The sequence below is a fragment of the Dermochelys coriacea genome, chromosome 10 (assembly GCF_009764565.3).
Source record: "Dermochelys coriacea isolate rDerCor1 chromosome 10, rDerCor1.pri.v4, whole genome shotgun sequence".
NCBI classification, from domain to species: Eukaryota; Metazoa; Chordata; order Testudines; family Dermochelyidae; genus Dermochelys; species Dermochelys coriacea.
This window is the reverse complement of record NC_050077.1, coordinates 41,608,451-41,631,192: the sequence shown is the minus strand read 5'-3', so window position 1 is coordinate 41,631,192 and position 22,742 is coordinate 41,608,451. Positions and strand designations below refer to the sequence as shown.

General features: G+C 49.8%; 1 protein-coding gene across 2 annotated transcripts in view; it reads left to right on the top strand.

Annotated features, from left to right (window-relative positions):
* CD276 (CD276 molecule) overlaps nucleotides 1-22,742 on the top strand; it is a 95,818-nt gene that overhangs the window by 47,307 nt on the left and 25,769 nt on the right. For both annotated transcript variants that reach the window (XM_038420712.2, XM_043493363.1), the window contains exons 3-5: nucleotides 6,668-7,018; nucleotides 8,461-8,757; nucleotides 18,566-18,706. In XM_038420712.2, the coding sequence (XP_038276640.1) occupies nucleotides 6,668-7,018; nucleotides 8,461-8,757; nucleotides 18,566-18,706 (789 nt within the window). The remainder of the gene's footprint in view (nucleotides 1-6,667; nucleotides 7,019-8,460; nucleotides 8,758-18,565; nucleotides 18,707-22,742) is intronic.

Sequence of the window (22,742 nt, the reverse complement as noted above, 5' to 3'; positions counted from 1 at the left end):
TATAAGGCTATAGAACCTTTTACTATTGGTTTTAATTCCCTTTGCAAGGTCCAACTCTACTTGACTTTTAGCCTTTCTCACTTTATCCCTACATGTTCTGACCTCAATAAGGTAGCTTTCCTTGCTGATCCCTCCCATCTTCCACTCCTTGTCTGCTTTCTGCTTTTTCTTAATCACCTCTCTAAGATGCTTGCTCATTCAGCTTGGTCTACAACTCCTACCTATCAATTTTTCCCCTTTCTTGGGATGCAGGCTTCCTATAGCTTCTGCAGCTTTGATTTAAAGTAATCCCAGGCTCCTTTACCTTTAGATCCATAAGTTCTTCAGTCCAATCCACTTCCCTAACTAATTTCCTTAATTTTTGAAAGTCAGCCCTTTTGAAATCAAAAATCCTAGTTGCAGATTTATTTTTGTTAATCCTTCCATTCAGTTTGAACTGAATTAGCTCATGATAACTTGAACCAAGATTGTCCCCTACAACCGTTTCTTCTATGAGGTTCTCAATACTCATCAAAACCAAATCTAAAATGGCATCCCCTCTAGTCGGTTCAGCAACTACTTGATGAAGGAATCTATCAGCTATTGCATCTAGGAAAATCTGAGCCCTATTATTATTACTAGCACCCATCCTCCAGTCTATATCTAGGAAGTTAAAATCTCCCATGATCACGCAGTTTCCATTAGTATTTACTTCATTACAAACATTAAAGAGGGCTCTATCCATATCCAAAGTGGATCCCGGCGGTCTATAGCACAACCCAAGCACTATCCCAGGGGAGGCTCTAATAGTTTTCTTCCCCAGTATAATTTTTGCCCAGACGGACTCTGTCTTATCCATTCCATTGCTTCTTATTTCTTTACATTCTACCTCATCATTGATATACAATGCTACTCCACCACCTTTACCTTTACCTTTATTTCTGTCTTTCCTAAACAGCACATGCCCTTCAATACCTGTAGTCCAGTCATGACTACTATTCCACCATGTTTCTGTTATCCCTATTATATCTGGTTTCACTTTCTGCACCAGTAGTTCTAGTTCCTCCATTTTGTTACCTAGGCTCCTCGCATTGGTGTACAAACATCTTAATTTTTGCTGTTTGGCCTCACTCACATTCTGTACCCTATTAGGCACGGTCATTCTACAGCCAGTATAACGTATTAGACTGGTATCCACACTACCCTTCCTCCTTATATACATTCTCCTACCCATGGCTGTATCCTTTCTTGCTTTGTTTTCTTCCCTCTCAGTGCTAAAATCTGGCATGGAAATTACCTGGACATCTCCCAACCATCTACCCCAAATTCTTAATTTAAAGCTCTCTTAATCAGTTGTGCCAGCCTCCATCCTAGAAGTCTATTTCCTTCCCTACTCAGATGAAGTCCATCCCGAGAGAACTGTCCTCTGTCCATGAATGCCTCCCAGTGGCCATACATCCCAAAGGCCTCCTTATAGCGCCACTGCTGAAACCATCTGTTGATAGTCATAATCTTGTCACACCTTTGTTGCCCTTCTCTAGGAACAGGCAGAATCCCACTAAAGATCACCTGAGCCTCGATTTCCTTAAATGTCTTCCTCAGCCTAGCATAGTCTCCCTTAATACGTTCCAGCGAGAATCTAGCTGTATCATTTGTTCCCACATGAAGGATAATTAAGGGATTCTTTCCTGCTCCCTTTAGGATCCTTTTCAACCTCAGGTCTACATCCTGTATCTTAGCACCTGGAAGACAGCACACCCTTCTATCCTCTGGATCAGCTCCGGTTACAGGCCTGTCTATTCTTCTCAGTAAAGAGTCCCCGATCACATAGACCTGCCTTTTCCTGTGCTATTCTCCAGTCTCCTGTTTCCTCTGGCTGCAAGTTCTTTCCAATCCTATTTTCCCTTGTAATCCTCTTCAACCCATCCTGTATCCTCCTGGGGCTCATATTTGGTGTAGTCTCCGTTGACTCTTCCCCTTTTCCTATAGGACTAGCCGCTCTTCTCTTCTTCCTTGCCCTTCCATCTTCAGTGACTATCTGCTGAGCCCCTTCTTAATTTTCCAACTCTGCAAACCTGTTCTTGAGCTCTATTTCTCCTTCACTAGCCTGTCTTTTCCTCTGCCTGGTTCTTTTAGTCACATGCTTCCACTGACCACTTTCCTCACCCAGTCTCCCCTCAGAATTCCTCAGTCTGCTTCCATCTGCAAGTCTGAGCTTTTCCCTTCAGATACCTCATGTCTTTGCTCCATAATCTGCTCGAACCCCTTTCTAAACTCAACCACACTTTCCACCTGAAGGTCTATAAGAGTCTCCATGGTGTCACTGAAAATTGCTATCATGTCCTGCTGTGTCTCTGTCCTTTTGATGCACGTTTCTACTCTCCCTTTCTGTTCTGTTTGCAAGGTGGCTCCTCCAAGCTCTCTGCTTGGTATCTGCAGCATCAGAGCTTGCAGGATCTCTTGGCACATGTTGTCCTCTTTCTTCTGCTCCTTATCTGGCTGAGCCGCTCTGCTGGTGTGGATGGAGGGATCTCAAGGCCACATTTCCATCTGCAAAAGATATAATGCATGGAGGTACTATTGTGAATGTATTCACTCCCCTTGATTCACACACGTTACAAGCACTACATTCTCATTTCCCTTTGGGATTCATAGAGCACGGCAGCGGTCCCAGCCATGGTGAGTACTGCCCAGTGGAGCAGTTAATTTGGGACAATAAGGGTGGGGGAGCACATAAGGATCAGTAGATGCAGATACAGCAATTGAACCGAATACTGGCACCATTTTCCACAGGTGGTGGTGATTTTAGCTGATAGCTCACTCCTGAGGGTAACAGAGGCTGAAAGGGAACAGGTCCTGCACACGTCCAGCTGCAGGCTGGATCTGTGTGCTGCTAGCCTGTGTGCTGCAGTAGCGCCTGCTGAAGTAATTGCTGAGTGGTAGAGGAAAGTGTCCTACTGCAGTGGAAGAAACAAGACAGCATCCTCCCAGACACCTTCGGCAGAGGATTGCAAACCACCTCCAGGAAAGTTTCCTAGAGATCTCTGTGGAGGATTCATGGGACATCCCAGTGCGCATAAACAAACTATTTTGCAGGGCCCCCTTTGCCTAGCTGTACGGGGGGAATGAGAAGCAGACGGTAACTCTCTACCTCCACTGTTTATTTCACAACCTCTTGTTGCCTGATCAAAAAATAGCAAATGAACAGATGTGTCCCTGCAATATCAAAGCAAACTGCATACTTACCAGAGGTTCCTTCCCCTGCATCTGGCTTGCTGGTGCTGGTTGGTAGGGATTGGCTTGACTCCTGTGGCATCAGAAAGTAGTCCTGGCTGGCTGCCCCACTGGATCCCCTGGTTGCCTGTCCCCCATACTTCTCCTCCTCCTCTTCGTCACCCAACGTCTCCTGCTCACTTTGCATTGCAGGGGCCTGTCTCTCCAGCTTCCCTGAAGTATCCATGGAGAACTTGGGGTCACAGCCAAGGATGGCACGCAGGCTCCTTATAGAAGCGGCATGTCTGCAGCTCTGCACCAGAGTGACTGCCTTCCTTGCCTTCTGGTATGCCTGCCATAGCTCCTTGACTTTCACGCAGCACTGCTGTGGGTCCCTGTTGTAGTCCTTTTCCCTGGGGCGATCTGCTCATTATATGTCGCTGTTTCTACTGCTGGATTGGAGACATGCCAGAACAGCCTCTTTTTCCCACAGACCCAGGAGATCCCCCTCCTCCTCCTGTATAGCCCAGGCAGGAGCATGTTTGCTATATGGAGCCAGCAGGATCAGCTGGGCAGTTGCTATGTGAACTATTCATGATGACCAAACAGGAAATGAAAAGGAGTACTTGTGGCATCTTAGAGACTAACATTTATTTGAGCATAAGCTTTCGTGAGCTACAGCTCACTTCATTGGATGCATTTGGTTTTTCCACCAAATGCATCCGATGAAGTGAGCTGTAGCTCACGAAAGCTTATGCTCAAATAAATTTGTTAGTCTCTAAGGTGCCACAAGTACTCCTTTTCTTTTTGCAATACAGACTAACATGGCTGCTACTCTGAAACAGGAAATGGAATTTCAAAAATATATGGGGTTTTAAAAGGGCAGCCGGGCAGCAGAGTTCGAAACGGTGACCAGACTGGCAGTGTGGGTATTGCGGGACACCTGTTGGGGGCCACTAAAGTCGACATAAGCAATGCAGTGTCTACGCTGATGCTGCATCGACCTAACCATGTCGACCTAAACGCTATTCCTCTCGTAGAGGTGGAGTTATTAAGTTGGCGTAGCAGGCGAGTTACATCGGCGGAAGAGACATTGTAGCGTAGACGCTTCCAGAATTAGGTCTATGTAAGCTACCTTATGTCGACCTAACTCTGGAGTGTAGATCAGGCCTGTTCAAGTCCGGATATTTTCTGAATCCCCCTTTCTCCCCATCTCTCTGTTTTCTGTCAATCCATATTTGAAACGGGAATGTTGGTAAAAGCTGTGCTGGCAGAGCTGCATGCAATGGGCAAGTGCCATTTGTGCAGGCTCACCCTGCCGCTGAGGTGGGCAGGAGGCCAGAGAAAGGTAGCTGGGAGAATTGCAGAGGCAGTAGATGGGCATCTAACTCAAACCCCACAAGATGGGAAACTGGCAGAGCGATGAAATGTACAAAATCGCATTCATCCTGAGGCAGTACGGCCAGGGCCATTAAAACCAGATTCAGAACGACCCCTTCCTTTGGGGATACATGCACAGGGCTGTGTCACTGTCTGTTGTTTGAATGAGATCTTGGGAAGGCAAAGAGATCCACAGGGAACAGACGGGAAATGTCACGTTGGTTCTGGAACGGTGGCAATAGAGTTGAAAAGAACAGAGTTTGTTCCTCCAGAATCAAGTTATTTCTTTAGGGCAAAGCATAGGGCAAGCATGCGTGCATGTGTACACATACACGTTCATGCATCCTTCACTGAGAGAACATGGGTCATTGAGAATGTTCCCCTAAATGCCCAAAGAAGCTGGTGCATAAGGACTGTCCTGGCACTTGGGAGATATGGGCTCTCCTCTCAGCTCTGCCATTGACCTGCTGGGTGACCATGGACAAGTCATAGCCCTGCTCTGTGCCTCAGTTTCCTCTCCCACCCTTTGTCTCTTGTTTCTTTAGCTTGTAAGCCCTTTGGGGCAGGGACTGTCTCACTATGTGATTGTACAGTGCCTAGCACAATGGGGCCCTGATCTCAGCTGGAGCCACTGGGCACTGGTGGAATATCAATAATAATGTTTTGGGGCCGATATCTCTATTGTCACTTCAGCAATTGGGTTGAATCTTTGTTGGTATAACATCCGGTACAACATGCTAACATCAGCTTGGTCTCCAGATTCCTCTGGCAGCAGAGACGCAGCCAAGGGTAAAATCTGTAGAGAATCTTTTTTCCTGCTAGCACCTTCCTGATACAGCCAAGGCAGGAGCCCTGGGTATAAAAGAAGACCGCTGCCCTCATTAGTGATGCTGAATTACTCTTTCAGGATGGCTGTGCCCTGTGGCGATGAGAGACCTAAATGGAAGAGGATTTCGGCAGAGGATGGTTGCTTGCTGTAGGGCATACTGCTAACTATATCGCAGAGCTGGCAGGAAGGCTGTGGGTTGACTTACAGGCACGTTGCCCAGGCAGAAGTTACAGCCATGAATACTCTGCACCAATACAGAGCTGAGCTGAGCTGAGCAAAGCAGAGGGTCCCTTCTAGGCTTGGGTAGCTGATCCGTATCCTGCGATTCCCCTCAGGCAGCGTCATCCGGGGTTTCTGCCATTGGAAGAGGGTTCAGTTAGTGGTGGTGGCCAGGTGAGGGCAGCAGTGGTGCAGATGTGGGGGACAGCGCCTACTCTGTGATGCCTGCTGAGACTGCTCGTGCTGCAGCAGACTGTGTTGGCTCAGGTCTGACATGCCCTAAGCCAAAGGGACTTGGTATGGATGCTGTGATTTAATGGTGCTTTCTCTGCAATCACACCAGTGTATTCTGTAACAGTGTGAGCTGTATTCCTGAGAGCTCCCACAAGCTAAGCAGGGTTGGCTGGGTCATTGCTGGGATGGGAGACCTGCAAGTAAAACAGAGTGCTGGTGAATCAGTAGGGGGCACTCTTCCCTAAGGGCCAGCACTGGCCAGCAGCAGGGGATGCTGTGCTATTGGGTTAGAGCTCACATCCTGACCATTGAGATCATTAAGGATCAGAAGAAGCAGGGTTGTTAACCTGTAGTGTCCTGGCCAAATTCTAACTGTAGTTTGCCTTCCTCAAATCCTTCCAGCAGTGCCAGCTGAGTTCAGAGTGCTCCTTTGCTTCCTGCCCTAAACTGCTATGTTCTGTTGCCAGGCAGCTGCCATGTTCCTCCCCAGAGGTGGCCATAATGGTTGTGTCTTTATATGCAGCACTATCCTGCAAAACCCAGGTGTGGGTAGAGCCTGTTGACTCCAGTGCAGAGAAGGAAATGGAAAGGCACCTCAGCACTTTGGTCCTGGGGGGTAAAGCCCGACCTCCCCAGAGGCCCTCTCCCAGTCTAGGGGAAGGGAAAGCTGGGCTGAGGTTACCCCCTTGTTGTCCAGGGGCCCTCTGCCTCTAGCCCTGGTTTGCATGGTGCTGTGAGCTGGGAGGGGCTGTGCCATGGCAATGTTTTTAGCGGTGTCTCACTGCTATTTGCCTTTTTCTCCTCTCCCCCCAGGCTCAGTGGATATCCGGGTACCCGATGACCCTGTGATCGCCCTCTTTGGTCGGGACGCCATCCTCCACTGCTCTTTCTTGCCTGACACCAGCTTCAGCCTGGCCGAGCTCAGCCTCATCTGGCAGCTGACGGACACCAAGCGGTTGGTGCACAGCTTTGCCAGTGGGCAGGACCAGCTGGCCGACCAGGGCAGTGGCTATGTCAACCGCACGGCCCTCTTCTACGAGGAGCTGCCCCGGGGCAATGTCTCGCTGCTGCTGCGGCGGGTGCAGATCTCTGATGAGGGCAGCTTCACCTGCTTTGTCCGGGTCCATAGCTACAGCAGCGCGGCAGTGACACTACAGGTGGCCGGTGAGAGACGGGAGGAGGTGCTGGCTGTGGAGAGATACCTGGGCAGGCCCAGCCCCTCATGTCCCCTGGCAGAGCCATGCTCACCTGGGGCCCCAGGTTCGCCCTGCAATCTAGTGTCTCATCCCCTCACCCTCTGCCCTCCCACAGCACCTGCTGTCCAGCTCCCCATAATCCCCCTCTCTCCCGCTCCATCCCTTGCCCTGTTTTCCTACACGATTCCTGTCTCTTTTCCCTCTTGCCTGACCCAGAGCCCAGCCATGGGTTGGTGGGGGCTAGGAGGATTCAGGGTCCTGAGCTGAGTTTTGTGATTCTCTCTCTTTCAATAAGGGCTGAGCTTGAACCTGAAATCCAACCTCCCCAGCTCTGGGAAGGGTTAGACGTGGGGTTCCCAGCCACCCCTCACTTTGGCAATTTGGGCCCATCTCTACCCCGTCCCGCTATACTCCCCTGCCCCGGAGATCCCCTCTCAGATTCTATGGGGACGGGGACAATTTAAATTATCTGGATAGCCTGCCTGACCTCCCTCCCCTGGGCTAAACAACTGCACCACAGAATCATAGAATATTAGGGTTGGAAGAGACCTCAGGAGGTCATCTAGTCCAACCCCCTGCTCAAAGCAGGACGAACACCAACTAAATCATCCCAGCCAAGGCTTTGTCAAGCCAGGCCTTAAAAACCTCTAAGGATGGAGATTCCACCACCTCCCTAGGTAACCCATTCCAGTGCTTCACCACCCTCCTAGTAAAATAGTGTTTCCCAATATTCAACCTAGACCTCCCCACTGCACCAAAATCCTGTAGCCGGCCCAGTGCAGTTAGCCCTTGTGGGGATGCAGTCACGACAGCTGGGTCATTGATGCCGCCCAGCCTGGAGCATGTGAAGGGATGGCCCCAGCCTGCCAGTCCCCCTTGTCTTGCCCTGGCCTCTGATGTGATAGATGCTGTTTGCTGTCCACAGAAACACGCTATGGGGAGGGGAGAGGGGGTACATTCTTAGCCCCCAGGTCCCATTAGAGTGAATAGGTGTCATGTATATTGGGTGGAGGGGTTAGACACCATGAGCCAGACCGATGCCTATCGAGAGGGCGCAGAGGGGCTGCACTTTGTGGGGTGTTTCTGCACAGTTCAGTGTTTTGCCTTGCAGGCTGTTAAGCTATCTGGGGCATCTACAGCTCCCTCCCACATCTTCAGCTCCATGGGTCAGCTTCTCCATGGCCTCCCAGTAGAGAGCATTGTGGGAAAGTTGTCCTAGAATCCCCTTTGCTGTATTTCTGAGGCACAGGGAAGGGGTGGGGTGGGAATGGTGCCCTGGATCCCAGTGGTGTGATGACTGTGGGGTGAGAAGGCCATGGGGGAGGAAGGGGAAATGACCTTGCATTATTGATCAGCGCTCACCTCTGGCTAACTTCCATTGTATCATACCAGCTCTCCTCTCCTTTTCAGCTTTGTATTCCAAGCCCAACTTGAACCTGGAGCCCAGCAAGAACCTGAAGCCAGGGGACCTGGTGACAGTGACCTGCCACACCTTCCGTGGCTACCCTGCGGCCACGGTACTCTGGCAGGATGGCCAGGGCAACAACATCACAGAGAATGTCACCACCTCCCAGGTGGCCAATGAGGAAGGGCTCTTTGACGTGCAGAGCGTCCTCCGGGTGGTGCTGGAGCCCAACAGCACCTACTCCTGCCTGGTGCGGAACCCTGTGCTGCAGCAGGAGACCCACGCCTCAGTTACCATCACTGGTGAGCCGGGCAGGGCGTTATGGCAGGGATGGGCCTACTGCCCAACGGCCCTGGGCATCCAGAACTCAGATCCTCAGGCTGGAGCTTTGGCCTCCCAGATAAAACCTAGAGAAGGGTGAAGGTGGTCCTGGAAAATGAGGACTGAGCCAAATCTTCCCCCCAGGCGCAAGCCCAGCCTGTCAAGGGGCCCAGAGCTTGCCTAGGCAGCGGTCTCCCTGCCTTTCCTTTGGCCTCTTGGCCTCTTCCTGGCCTCCATGCCATGCTGCAGGAATCTGGCCCTCACTGGCTGATGTGAGTCTCTCTGATGTGCCATGCTGCAGGGGCACCTGAGCCGAGTCAAGGGAAGTGCATGACAAATCATTCCACCAGCTGGACACCTGCATCCATAGAGGGGCAGGCTCTGGCCTGTGGGAGACACCCCACTTGGAAGGTGCAGCTTCGAGGAGCAGGGGGGCAAAGGTGGCTTCACATCACCTGCACTCTGGGCTGCTGCAGGGGCAGAAGCAACCTGCACCGTAACCTGGAGTAACCCAAAGGGTTGGTCTTATGGCAGCCTCCCCTGCATTACTCAGCAGCCCCAAATCCCTGCATTCCCTCCTACCCTTGGCATGCCACCAACACTGGGGGCTGAGGGGTGTGGTAGTGTGGGGCTGCTTATGCTGGGAGTTTTCCCTTGCCCCTATATGCTGCTGGAGCAGCATATGGGACCAGAATCTGGCTCCTAGTCTCCATGTGCATCTCCACTCTGTCTTCAGTCCTGCCAGCTGCTTGTATGACAGACCTCCAAGAGACCCCTGGGAGCGAGGGGATGTGATGTGCATGATTTGGTAGGTGGTGCTCTTCTCTCTGAGTCAGCATGGAGCTAGTGCCCAGCATGGCATCAGGGGGTGCTATGCTGCCAGAGATACAGTCCCAGCTGAAATGGAAAGAGAGGTCCTGACTGCTTGAGATCATTAAAGATCTTTTAAGTAAAGCCCCAGCATCCTGCATAGATCTCAACTCAGGCAGTTACATTCCACCAACCTAAATCACCTTAGTATAAAGAAAAGGAGTACTTGTGGCACCTTAGAGACTAACAAATTTATTAGAGCATAAGCTTTCGTGAGCTACAGCTCACTTCATCGGATGCATTTGTATGTTTCAATAGGGTAAGATGTTTTTTACTTTTTTTCTTACACTGTTGTGCAGCTGTGAGCTGTTAAAGAGTTGGTGTGTTCCACCCTAGAGGTAGCTGCAGTGATCCCTATGTGTTCCCCACAGAGCACACTGGGAGCCTTGGGGCGGCAAGATTACTGTTAAATTATACTAACATTCTAATAAGTAACTTCCCTGAGCAAATCCCTGCTATTCCTGGGCCATGAATATACCTGTAATTACGGTAATCCTTCCAACCATGTGCGTACCGTTTTCCAGTGTAGCTCGTGTCCTGGTGAAGTTCCTGGGTAGTTCCGTTCAGCTAATATGCTGGCAGTTTGATTCCCACAGGCTGTCAGTGGCACCACTGGATTGTTGATGGCTGATTGTTTAGTGTTGTTCCTTTCACTTGATGACTGAGCGAGGAGGAGGAGGGAGTTGAGAAAACAGATCATAAATATAAACAGGCCCAGTTTATTAAACACTGTTTATCGTACAGGAGGTTCTGCGCCGTAAGAGCATTGTTCAACTTAGCCACTTCCCTCTGAAAGCATCTTGCTCTGCTGGCTCGATAAATAAAGAATTGTCACTGCTGGGGCTGCCAGGGAGCACAGTCAGGGCTCGCTCAAAGAGACTGGCAGCTGATAATACCAAGGTTGCAGACTAGTTCCCCATACAGGCCACCACTTGCAGTTGTCTGCAGTGGGGCTTACACCTGGGGTGTGGATGCTGGATCTTAAAGTGTGACCTTCTACTACTTGAGCCAAATCCCAGCTGTCAGCCTGGGCTGCAGCAGGCTTAACCTGTGTATGGGCCCAGCCCCGACTAGAGGGGATAAGAGTGCCACGCTGAGTGGGTGAGCAGGTTACACATGCGCCACCCCCTCCACCCAGCTGGCTGAGACTGACTGGCTGCAAGACAGCCCATGGCAGAGCAGCTCTTCTTACTGCAGCGTGATGGGTACAGGGCAGGCCCAGAACACATGAAGCATGGAACATGACTGTGGTATTGTGAGCCTGAGGGACCTAAGGAGAGTGGTCACTGTCCGCAGCCCTTAGCCAAAGGAGGTCTGGCAAAGGAGAGCAGCAATGCTGGGAGTGTTAGAGCCATCTGGGGCATGCAGGGTTCCTTGGTCGGCAGAGCTGTAACAGCCACACCTTTCCCCAGACCTCAGACCATGGGGCAGCACTAACGTTCCCCAGGGACTAGGGACCCCATCTGAAGGGGAGATAGGCAACAGTCCAACCAGACCCTCTGTTCCACCTGGGTCTCTCTTGTCCACTGGTTGTGCTGTGGCTCAGCCCTTTACCGCCCTGAGACATAATCAGTGCCCCTCAGCCCCCTCGATGAAATTCACCCAGCCCTACAGTCCTGCTTGGCACCCCCTTCCAGTCCCCTTTCCTCTCCAAAACACACAGTCCACCCATCCAGCTGCTGCTGGGGGACATGACTCCTGAGCAAACGGGCGTGGGGGCGCAATTTGTGTGGGGTGCTTCACCTAGAGCAAGGGGTCAGGCTGCTCTGGGGTGCAAACGGTGCTGGCTGCCCCACTGTCCCCTGCCATCCCTGAAGAGGCTCAACCCCAGCTCTGGGAGGGTGGAGGGGAACGTTCATGTGGCTTTGCTCTTCCACCCTCCTCCTGTTGTCTTGGAGGAATCTTGCTCCCCTTCTCCTGGACACCAGTCATGTTGCCCTGCTCTGTGTATGTGATCAGCTCCCCTCCCCCTCTCATTAGTGCCTCGATAGTCCAGACTCTGGGGGGATTGGGGATGTTCATGCTCCATTTTAAAGAGGAAAGCAAGGGGAATGGAGTGAATTTGGTCTGCGAGTAGCCAGGTGTCCTGGGTTGGCTACTCATCCTGGGTCATTTTCTGCCCTTTGTGTTCCTGCTCCATGATTGAACTATTCCATTGGCAAAAGGGTGCTTGAAATCTCTGCCCAGTGCTGGCCCCGGGCAGAGCCACTCCCATTGTATGCGACGGGACCCAGGTGGGTCCCAGGCTCCATTTCTTGGAAGCTGAGCTGGGAGGAGAAGTTCGACTTCTCAGTAAAATACTTTATGGGCCCCTCTCAGTCGCACAGGTGACTAGCTCGCAGCTGGGTTATAAAGGGCTTCCAATTGTCCTTGCTAGCTCTGCTTTTATAGCTGCCTTGGAGATCTTTATAACTTTGCACACTTACCGGTAACATTAATTTAGTGCTTAATTATCCTTGGTACAGCGCTTGCTGGGATGTGAAGGAGGGTCCCCGGTGGAGCATAAAGCTTTTGGCTAGATTCATGGCGCTCCTTCCAGCAAGCTAAGCACTGCTGTGCAGATGCTGGGTGGAGGATGGAGGACCAGGATTTCTTCGTACAGACATGGCTAGTACTAGGCACCTCCACTAGAGGAATAGAGGTGGTGGGCTCAGGTGGCACCAGGGAACTGCATTCCCTGGGCCCCAGACCTCTGCTGAATGTCCCAGGGAAATGCGTGGGGAGGGCAGTGACAGGTGAGCGCTAGACAACACTCCTTGCAGAGCACTAATGGAATCTTGTCCAGCTGTGGTAAGCTGTGATTTCGTGTAGTTACACGGGTTGAGCATGGGAGTGATGCCGCGTTGACTAAGATCCAGCATATGCCCTCTGCTGGAGAAGGGTGGACGTGTACTGAAGAGCACGCGCTGAGATGGTCCTTCTGCTTACTGAGTCCATAAGTCCCAAGCTGGAGAGCTGTTGCCTCCTCCCAGCGTCAAACATATGTCTGTGGTGTCTGGCTTCAGTCTGGTACCTGAGTGTGGGTGGCCACATATCATTCCAATAGCTCCAGCCTGCTTCTTCTTGGCTTGGGTGGCAGAGCCTTCTGGGCAAAGTTCCCAGAAGCCTGACCTGTGAAGAGAAAGAGGGAGGATACCGACTACTTGTCCTCCCCAGGGTCCTGCTCTATAGGCTGGCCCAAGAGTATAAGCTTATTTCAGGGAGCACCAGGTGGTGGTGTTATAGTTATCCAAGTCTTTTTCTTGTGAGAAAAAGTCTTGGAACATGCCTTGGGAAGACATGCTGTGTTGTTGCTAGATTTTGGTGAGGCAAGATTCTGGGTAGAGTCAGTGTCTTGTGAAGAGGGAGCTGTGTGAGCGTCAGGAGAGATTTCTGTGTGCCTTGAGCTCTGAGAGTTAATTCCTGAGGCAGCATGGCCCTCTGGGAACCAAACATTGGTGCTGAGCTGAGATTCTGAGGGGCTGATGTACAGGTAAATAAAAAAATTACACTTAGAATTTACCTGGATTTCACATAACTGATTTCTCTTCTACTGAGAAGCTAATCTGCAAGATCCTGGACTCCTGCTGCCTACCACTCAGCTGAGGGCAATTCTAGGCTCAGAATGGAATATTTATAAGAAGAAAGGGCACCACTGGTTGTGAAGAACATGTATCTTCCCAGACTTTCAGCACTTCCTCTTAGAGCACAAAAGGAATGTGAGTGGATAGGGCTATAACTGCCCCAGTCTTGCAATTTTCTATATGGGTTTGAACGCTGCTGTTTATCCCTCTTTAATCCTCTCCCCATCCCCAGTAAGATTCACAAACTCATTTCTCTTGAGCAAGGCCAACCTACTAAAGCAAGTGTGCAGCTTGTCGGCCAACCCATTGCAGAGCTAGACAGAGCCCCAAGGCTTGTCTCCTTTGAACATAACTTCCCAGATGAAAGTTCTCCTGCAATAAGACAGGCCATAGCAAATCTCTGGGCTCATGAAGTTGTGCGTGGCACCCTAATGGGGAGCAAGCTTCTATATGCACTATGCAGACACATCCCCTTGACGCTGCTATCCGGTCTGCCTGCTTCTTAGGGTTTCACCCTCAGACTGCTCAGCCTGTACCCTGGATTCTCTCTCCGCAGACCCTGGACAACAGAATTCTATGTCTGAAGAGAAAGCTTGGCTGGTGCGTTCTCAGTAGAGCACACAACAGTGGGTTGTGTAACAGACTCACTATTGAATCCATTGCCATTCATCATGTGCAGCCCACTTGAGGTTTCCCTTGGGAGTCGTGGTACTTTCCTGGTGGAGTTGCCACCTCCATGCGTTTGTCCAATGGGCAAAATAATGATATGGCATTTACTCCCCCACATCCTGTGTCCAATTCCCAAGTCCAGGATTCTCTTCTCCTCCAGTAGGCTCCGGGGCAGGACTCTGGGAATCAGAACTGCCCAGTGTTTTCTATAGCTGTCTGGCAGCCCTTGCTCTGTGTCTCATGCATTTTGATATGTGTCCTGTCGTTCTGCTCTGGCATTTTACCCAGCTTTTTTTTCTCCTCCCTCCCAGCAGAGCAACCTTGCACCACAGAACTAATTGCTGGGCAAATTAGCATGTAAATGTAAACAACTCATTTGATCCAGTTTTGTTTCCTGGGCAAGAGGGGTGTGTATATGTGTAGGGGAGATGGGTGTTGTGTTTGCCTCAGGTCCATAGTGGCGGCAGCAGAAAAAGCAGGCTTTCCTGTGGCAGGACCATATGTACATGTGTCCTATATACTCCACTCTCCTTTCTTCAGCAGCGGCCAGCGCCAGATACATGCAAACCACTGTAATTGACCTGCTTGTGCGATACCCTGCAGAGCCATGGGAAGAAATCCCTTCCTGATCCCTAAGGGCGATTGGCTGTTTCCCTGAAGCCTGAGGATTGAGGGGCCTTTATGTTTTTAATCCCAGCTCATGTAATCAGAGGTACTCCTGTATTCTCATTCCTCAAACAAAATCCAGATCTCTTGTGACCAAAGCTACTCCTGATAATCAAGGAATTTGAAGACAAAATGGATGAAGAAAAGAATCTGCCTATTTATTTACTACTTGGCTGCCTCTGAAGGACTGGTGCCCAGGTCTGCATCTTCCTTTATTTAAAACAAACCCAGTGAGCTGTTTATTATTCAGGAGTAACCCAAACACTTCCACTTTATGTAACACCCCCATATCATGGGTTGTCAGCAGGCTTTGAACTTGTGACCTTTAGCACTATAAGCACAGGCCTCTGGTACCTGAGCTAAAAGAAAAACTTCATTAGTTGGCATTAGTAAACAGCTTTTTATCTTCTGTTTGGACCAGCTGCTAGAGGGAGCAGTCCACTTAGCCAACATATTACACAGGCAGTAGAGTTGCTACAGTATTTGGGCCAATGCTGTACCATAACAGCAGCTCTAGCTCAATTCCTCCCTTCCCCCTGTAGATCGTAGAATCATAGAATATCCGGGTTGGAAGGACCTCAGGAGGTCATCTAGTCCAACCCCCTGCTCAAAGCAGGACCAAGCCCCAAATAATCATCCCAGCCAGGGCTTTGTCAAGCCTGACCTTAAAAACTTCTAAGGAAAGAGATTCCACCACCTCCCTAGATAACGCATTCCAGTGTTTCACCACCCTCCTAGTGAAAAAGTTTTTCCTAATATCCAACCTAAACCTCCCCCACTGCAACTTCAGACCATTGCTCCTTGTTCTGTCATCTGCTGCCACTGAGAAGAGTCTAGATCCATCCTCTTTGGAACCCCCTTTCAGGTAGTTGAAAGCAGCTATCAAATCCCCCCTAATTCTTCTCTTCCGCAGACTAAACAATCCCAGTTCCCTCAGCCTCTCCTCATAAGTCATGTGTTCCAGTCCCCTAACCATTTTTGTTGCCCTCCGCTGGACGCTTTCCAATTTTTCCATATCCTTCTTGTAGTGTGGGGCCCAAAACTGGACACAGTACTACAGATGAGGCCTCACAAATGTCGAATAGAGGGGAATGAGCACGTTCCTTGATCTGCTGGCAATGCCCCTACTTATACATCCCAAAATGCCATTGGCCTTCTTGGCAACAAGGGCACACTATTGACTCATATGCAGCTTCTCATCCACTGTAACCCCTAGGTCCTTTTCTGCAGAACTGCTGCCTAGCCATTCGGTCCCTAGTCTGTAGCGGTGCATGGGATTCTTCTGTCCTAAGTGCAGGACTCTGCACTTGTCCTTATTGAAACTCATCAGATTTCTTTTGGCTCAATCCTCTAATTTGTCTAGGTCCCTCTGTATCCTATCCCTACCCTCCAGCGTATCTACCTTTCCTCCCAGTTTAGTGTCATCTGCAAACTTGTTCAGGGTGCAATCCACACCATCCTCCAGATCATTTATGAAGATATTGAACAAAATCGGCCCGAGGACCGACCCTTGGGGCACTCCACTTGATACCATCTGCCATCTAGACATGGAGCCATTGATCACTACCCATTGAGCTGACAATCTAGCCAACTTTCTGTCCACCTTATAGTCCATTCATCCAGTCCATACTTCTTTAATTTGCTGGCAAGAATACTGTGGGAGACCGTGTCAAAAGCTTTGCTAAAGTCAAGGAACAACACGTCCACTGCTTTTTTGTATGCCCCAGCTTAGTTTTCGTGGCCAGATACCACCCCCAGCCCATGGGTGGCATGGGTGACCCACTGAGGTGCATGCCAGGATGTGTGTGAATACCTCTGAACCTGTGGTGGGAATGTGCTGTGCCTTGTTCCTAGCACTCACTGTTGGAGTTAGATTGCAGGGGAAGGATGAAGCAGCACCTGAGTCTCCTCTCCAGACTCCTAACATGAGACAGATCAGCATTTAATTTGAATGTATTAGTATAATTATTTAAAGGTTAATGAAGTGTTTTATGGAGTGACTCAACCGGCTGCTTTTCTGCGTTGCCTGCTGCATCCAGAACCATGGCGGAAGGTGGCAGTTAGAACATGCAAAGATCCAAATGGCCTGAGAGCACCACACAGTTGTACAGGTGCTGTTGAGATGGCTGAGAGGCTGCAGCTGGGCCAATTTGACAAGCAGTCACCTGATCTACCACCAGCTAATCTAACTCTAAAGTCCCATCACCATGGGCACAAGACCAAGGCACCCTATAATAATACCTAGCTCTCACAAAGCCCTTTTCACCTGTAGATCTTGAGGGAGGTGAGAATCGGCTCCACTTTATAGATGGGGAAACTGAGGTACAGAGCGGAGAAGGCTAAGTTCAGGCAGCAGGCCAGTGGCAGAGCTGGGACTAGAACTCAACTCGTCTGAGTCCTAGTTGATACTCTATCCACTAGGCCATGCTGACTCACTTAAAGCCCACTTCAGCCATATGGGATAGAATGAGGAAATTTAGCAGTTTTTACGGTACTTGCAATTAAGCCATTTTCAGTATTGGTTGAGGCTACACCCACTGCTCAGGCAAATGGGGTTGAGCTAAGCTGGCAGGATGGGGTCTTTAGTACTTGTCTGGCCCCCATTACCATGTAATTGGAACACCTCATAAACTTTAGCATCCCTGGGAGGCAGGGCTGTTCTCATTATACAGATGGGGAAACTGAGGCACAGAGAGAGAGAGTGACTTGCTCAGGGTCACACAGGATGATGATGGGAGAGCAGCAACTTGAACCCAGATCTCCAAATCTCCAGATCTCCCTAACCCCTGGGCCATCCTATCTCTCATATCGAGAACCCACTTTCCCTGCAATTAACTGGGGGGGGGCTCCATTCACCAAGGCTGCTGAGCCAACACTTTTCAACATTATTAAGCCCACGCAGATTTTCCTTTTGTGCTGAAGTTTATGGTTATAAGCAAATTATTTGTGATTATGCAGATTAAGCTATTTGCATAAAACATTACACCAAGGCTGCACAAAGCAGTGACGGAGAGAACTTAGAAACCAGGTGGTTTTGAATGGCTTTTTGAGAACCGCAGTTCTCACACACTTTTTTTTTTTATTGCTACATATATCTGGGAGTGACTCGTTCTCTTCTTTGGCTTGGTTCAAGATCTCTCAGCTGAATGAGTCAGCTGCAGGCCTGGCGGCCATCCCCATTCTGTGTAATGTGTGCATCCGTGACCCCACGGTGGGAGTGTTTTTTTTTTCACCAGTCATTGTGTTTGACTGAGGTAGTCTGAAATGCAAGTAACTGGCGGAGGAAGTCAGCCTACCACACCTAAAACCCCCTCTGCCGTGGGGAGAGGAGACCCTCTGAACTGACTGCCTTTTTCCTTAGTACTCTGGGCATCAGCTAGCCTCGCCCCCTCGTGGCAGAGCAGGGTAGGAATGGGTGATAAAATCAGACTCCCCCATCTTTACCCCAAAGTCCCCTTCGCTCTATTTCTGAGGTGTCCATAGCTGGGTGGCTTCCTGGAAGCAGGAGGTGCTGGAAGGCCGCCTGTTCTGGTCAGATTTCCCACTCTGCTCTGAACACTCAGGGACTCGGAGACAAACCCTGACTTAGGGCTGTGTCATCCCCACTGAACTACCTCCACCTTTTTGCAGGCTGCCTGTCGCTGCAGCAAGGGGGACTGTGATAGCTCCTGAGCTCTGGGAGCCACTGAGATCCCCCCGGGCACTGGCCTGGGATCCATCTCCCTTGATGCACTCTGGCATTGACTCAGTACATGCCTAACTCCAAGCACGTGAGTTGTCCCTTTTGAAGCCAATGGCAGTGCACCCCAGCTTGCAGTTCGGCGTGTGCTCTGGTACCTTGCTAATGGGGGAGGTACAGGACAAAGAGCCCTTCAGTGTTCCTGTCCCACCAAACGCCCTTCCCATAGGAGGGGAGCATGGAGCCAGGGCATAGCTTCTGGCATTCCTTTGGGACGTGCTCCCCCCCTCTCTGTAGCAGCAGCACTGACCATGGTGGCATTTCTGTTTTTTCTCTCTGAAGGCCAGCACCTCACCTTCCCTGCTGTGGCTCTCTGGGTGACCGTGGGACTCGCTATCTGCATCTTGGGGCTGCTGGGTGCCCTGGCTTACGTGTGCCGGAAGAAAATTCGCCAGAGCTGCAAGGAAGAGGAAGAGAATGCCGGTAAGGAGCCCAGAGCCTGGCACACTCTCTCTTTCGTGTGTGTGTGTGGGGGGGGGGCGGGGGCAGGGAGGGTGTGAATTCTCAAAGTCCGTCTGCTCCGAGCCCAGAGGGCTTGTCAAGGTTCCTTCCCCACTCTGAACTCTAGGGTACTGGTGTGGGGACCTGCATGAAAACCCCCTAAGTTTATTTTTACCAACTTAGGTTAAAACTTCCCCAAAGTACAAACTATTTTACCTTTGCCCTTGGACTTTATTGCTGCCACCACCAAGCGTCTAACAAATGTATAACAGGGAAAGAGCCTGCTTGGAAACATCTTTCCCCCCAAAATCCTCCCCAAACCCTACACCCCCTTTCCTGGGGAAAGCTTGATAAAAATCCTCACCAATTTGCATAGGAGAACACAGACCCAAACCCTTGGATCTTAAGAACAATGAAAAAGCAATCAGGTTCTTAAAAGAAGAATTTTAATTGAAGAAAAAGTAAAAGAATCACCTCTGTAAAATCAGGATGGTAAATACCTTACAGGGTAATCAGATTCTAAACATAGAAAATCCCTCTAGGCAAAACCTTAAGTTACAAAAAGACACAAAAATAGGAATATACATTCCATTCAGCACAACTTATTTTATCAGCCATTTAAACAAAACAGAATCTAACGTTTATCTAGCTAGATTACTTACTAAATTCTAAGACTCCATTCCTTTCTGTTCCTGGCAAAAGCCTCACACAGACAGAGAGAACCTTTGTTTCTCCCCCCTCCAGCTTTGAAAGTATCTTGTCTCCTCATTGGTCATTTTGGTCAGGTGCCAGCGAAGTTATCCTAGCTTCTTAACCCTTTACAGGTGAAAGGGTTTTTCCTCTGGCCAGGAGGGATTTTAAAGGTGTTTACCCTTCCCTTTATATTTATGATACGGCCCCCCCAAATCACAGATAGGGTGAAACGCTGGCTGTGATTTCTTCTTGAAGCTCTAGGAGAAAACAGAGTTAATAAGACACATGCACCTCTAAATATACTACCAAGTATATAGAGACTAACAATATTTTCCACATCTCAAGAATGATTTTAACCAGTTGATTCTGGGAAACTTTCACGGAAGAGTGCATCAGCCACTTTGTTAGAAGCTCCTGAGATGTGTTGGATGTCGAAATCAAAATCTTGGAGAGCTAAACTCCACCGAGTAAGATTTTTGTTATTTCCTGTGGTGGTATGAAGCCACTGTAGCGCAGCATGGTCGGTTTGCAGGTGGAAACGCCATCCCCAAACATATGGGCGTAGCTTTTCCAGAGCGTAGACAATGGCATAACGTTCTTTTTCACTGACTGACCAGTTGCTTTCCTTCTCAGACAGCTTCTTGCTGAGAAACACTACAGGGTGGAATTCTTGATCTGGTCCTTCCGCATTAAAACTGCTCCCACACCACGCTTGGACGCATCTGTGGTTACTAAGAATGGTTTGTCAAACCTGGGGCCCTTAGCACAGGGTCAGACATGAGTGTCGCTTTAAGCTGGTTTAAGGCCTTCTGACACTCTTCGGTCCACTGAACAGCATTTGGCTGTTTCTTTTTGGTTAGGTCTGTCAGTGGGGCGGCGATTTGGCTGTATTGCAGTACAAATCACCTGTAATATCCGGCCAAGCCTAAGAAGGATTGGACCTGTTTCTTTGACTTTGGGACAGGCCACTTTTGGATAGCATCCACTTTGGCCTGTAGCGGGTTGATAGTTCCTTGACCCACCTGGTGTCCAAGGTAAGTCACTCTGTTTAGGCCTATTTGACACTTCTTAGCCTTAACAGTTAGTCCTGCCTCCCTTATGCATTCGAAGACTTTTTGTAGATGTTCCAGGTGTTCTGCCCAGGAATCTGAAAATATGGCCACATCGTCAAGGTAGGCGACGGCATATTCTCCTAATCCCGCTAGGAGACCATCTACAAGTCTTTGGAAGGTGGCGGGTGCATTCCGCAGCCCAAAAGGGAGTATATTAAATTTATACAGCCCGACCTGTGTGGTGAAGTCTGACTTTTCCTTGGCGGATTCATCTAGCTGTACCTGCCAGTACCCCTTGGTTAAGTCCAAGGTAGAGATGAACTGGGCCCGTCCCAGTTTCTCTAATAGTTCATCTGTGCGTGGCCTTGGATAGTTGCCTGGGCGAGTTACAGCATTTAGCTTACGGTAGTCCACGCAAAAACGTATCTCCGCATCTGGTTTGGGAACTAGAACCACTGGAGATGCCCATGCACTGCCAGAGGGGCGGATTACCCCCATCTGTAGTATATCCTGGATCTCCCGTTCTATAGCAGTTTTAGCTTGAGGAGACACCCGGTAAGGTTGGATTTTAATTGGGTGAGCATAACCTGTGTCAATGGAGTGGTATGCCCGTTCAGTCAGTCCTGGGGTGGCTGAGAGTGTCGGCGCGTAGCTAGTGCACAGCTCCTTGATCTGTTGTCGCTGCATACGCCCAAGGGTCATGGAGAGGTTCACCTCTTCCATGCCACCAGTACTTTTCCCTTCGTAGTAGACACCTTCAGGCCATTCAGCATCATCTTCTCCCTGGGCTGTAAACTGACAAACATTTAATTCTCTGGAATAAAAGGGCTTTAGAGAATTAATATGGTACACCTTAGGCTTTCAGTTGGAGGTGGGGAATGCTATGAAATAATTAACAGCTCCCAGGTGCTCCTGGGCCGTGAATGGCCCTTCCCACGACACTTCCATTTTATGGGCCTGGAGTGCCTTTAAGACCATGACCTGGTCCCCTACTTTGAAGGAACGCTCTCTGGCATGTTTATCATACCAGACTTTTTGCTCTTTTTGAGCATCCTGTAGGTTTTCTTTAGCAAGGGCTAAAGAGGTTTGGAGGGTGTTTTGTAGGTTGGTTACAAAGTCCAGAATGTTAATTCCTGGAGAAGGTGTAAACCCCTCCCATTGCTGCTTCACCAACTGTAATGGCCCCTTAACCTTGTGGCCATAGTCAAGTTCAAATGGTGAAAACCCTAAACTGGGATGTGTTACAGCCCTGTAGGCAAACAGTAACTGCTGCAACACTAGGTCCCAATCATTGGAGTGCTCATTTACGAATTTACGTATCATGGCCCCCAAAGTTCCATTAAACTTCTCCACCATGTCATTTGTTTGATAGTGGTAAGGAGTGGCAACCAAGTGATGTACCCCATGAGCTTCCCAAAGACTTTCCATAGTTCCTGCCAGGAAATTAGTTCCTGCACCTGTGAGGATGTCGGAGGGCCAGTCTACCCTGGCAAAATGTCTGCTAGTGCCTGGCATACACTTTTAGCCCTGGTGTTGCTTAAAGCTACTGCTTCCGGCCCGATGAAAGTCAGTATGTACTGCTTCCCTCTGGGTGTCTTTTTTGGAAAAGGACCCAGAATATCCACAGCTACTCGTTGAAATGGAACTTCAGTGATGGGGAGTGGCTGGAGAGGGGCTTTGACCTGGTCTTGGGGTTTCCCCACTCTTTGGCATACCTCACAAGACCGGACATAGATACATCCTTGCCCATTCCCTCCCAGTGGAATGACCTCCCCAACTGGTCTTGGTCCTGTTCACCCCAGCATGGCCACTAGGATGATGGTGGGCTAAGCTCAAGAGCTTGACCCGGTACTTAGTTGGAACTACCAACTGTCTCTGAGGATGCCAGTCTTCCTGGTGTCCACCAGAAAGAGTTTCCGTGTATAAAAGTCCTCTTTCTACAACAAACCTGGATTGATTAGAGCTGAGAGGCGGTGGGCTGCTCCATGCTGGCGTCCAAGCTCTCTGGAGGCTTTCATCTGCTTCCTGTTCAGGCTGGAACTGTTCCCTTGATGCTGGAGACATCAGTTCCTCATTGGATTGTGGACCTAGGCTTGGTCCCTCTGGAAGCGATGTAGGGGATGGGGCTGTTTCCGTTGACTGTGAACCGCTCTCCGCTGGTGCACTATGTTGGGGTTCAGGCTCCGGCTGAGCCTCTGGTGTAGGGTTATCGGCTGCTGCCGGTTCAAGTTTGGTGGGGCCCTCTGGTGTTGGGGTTGCAAGTACTGGATTCA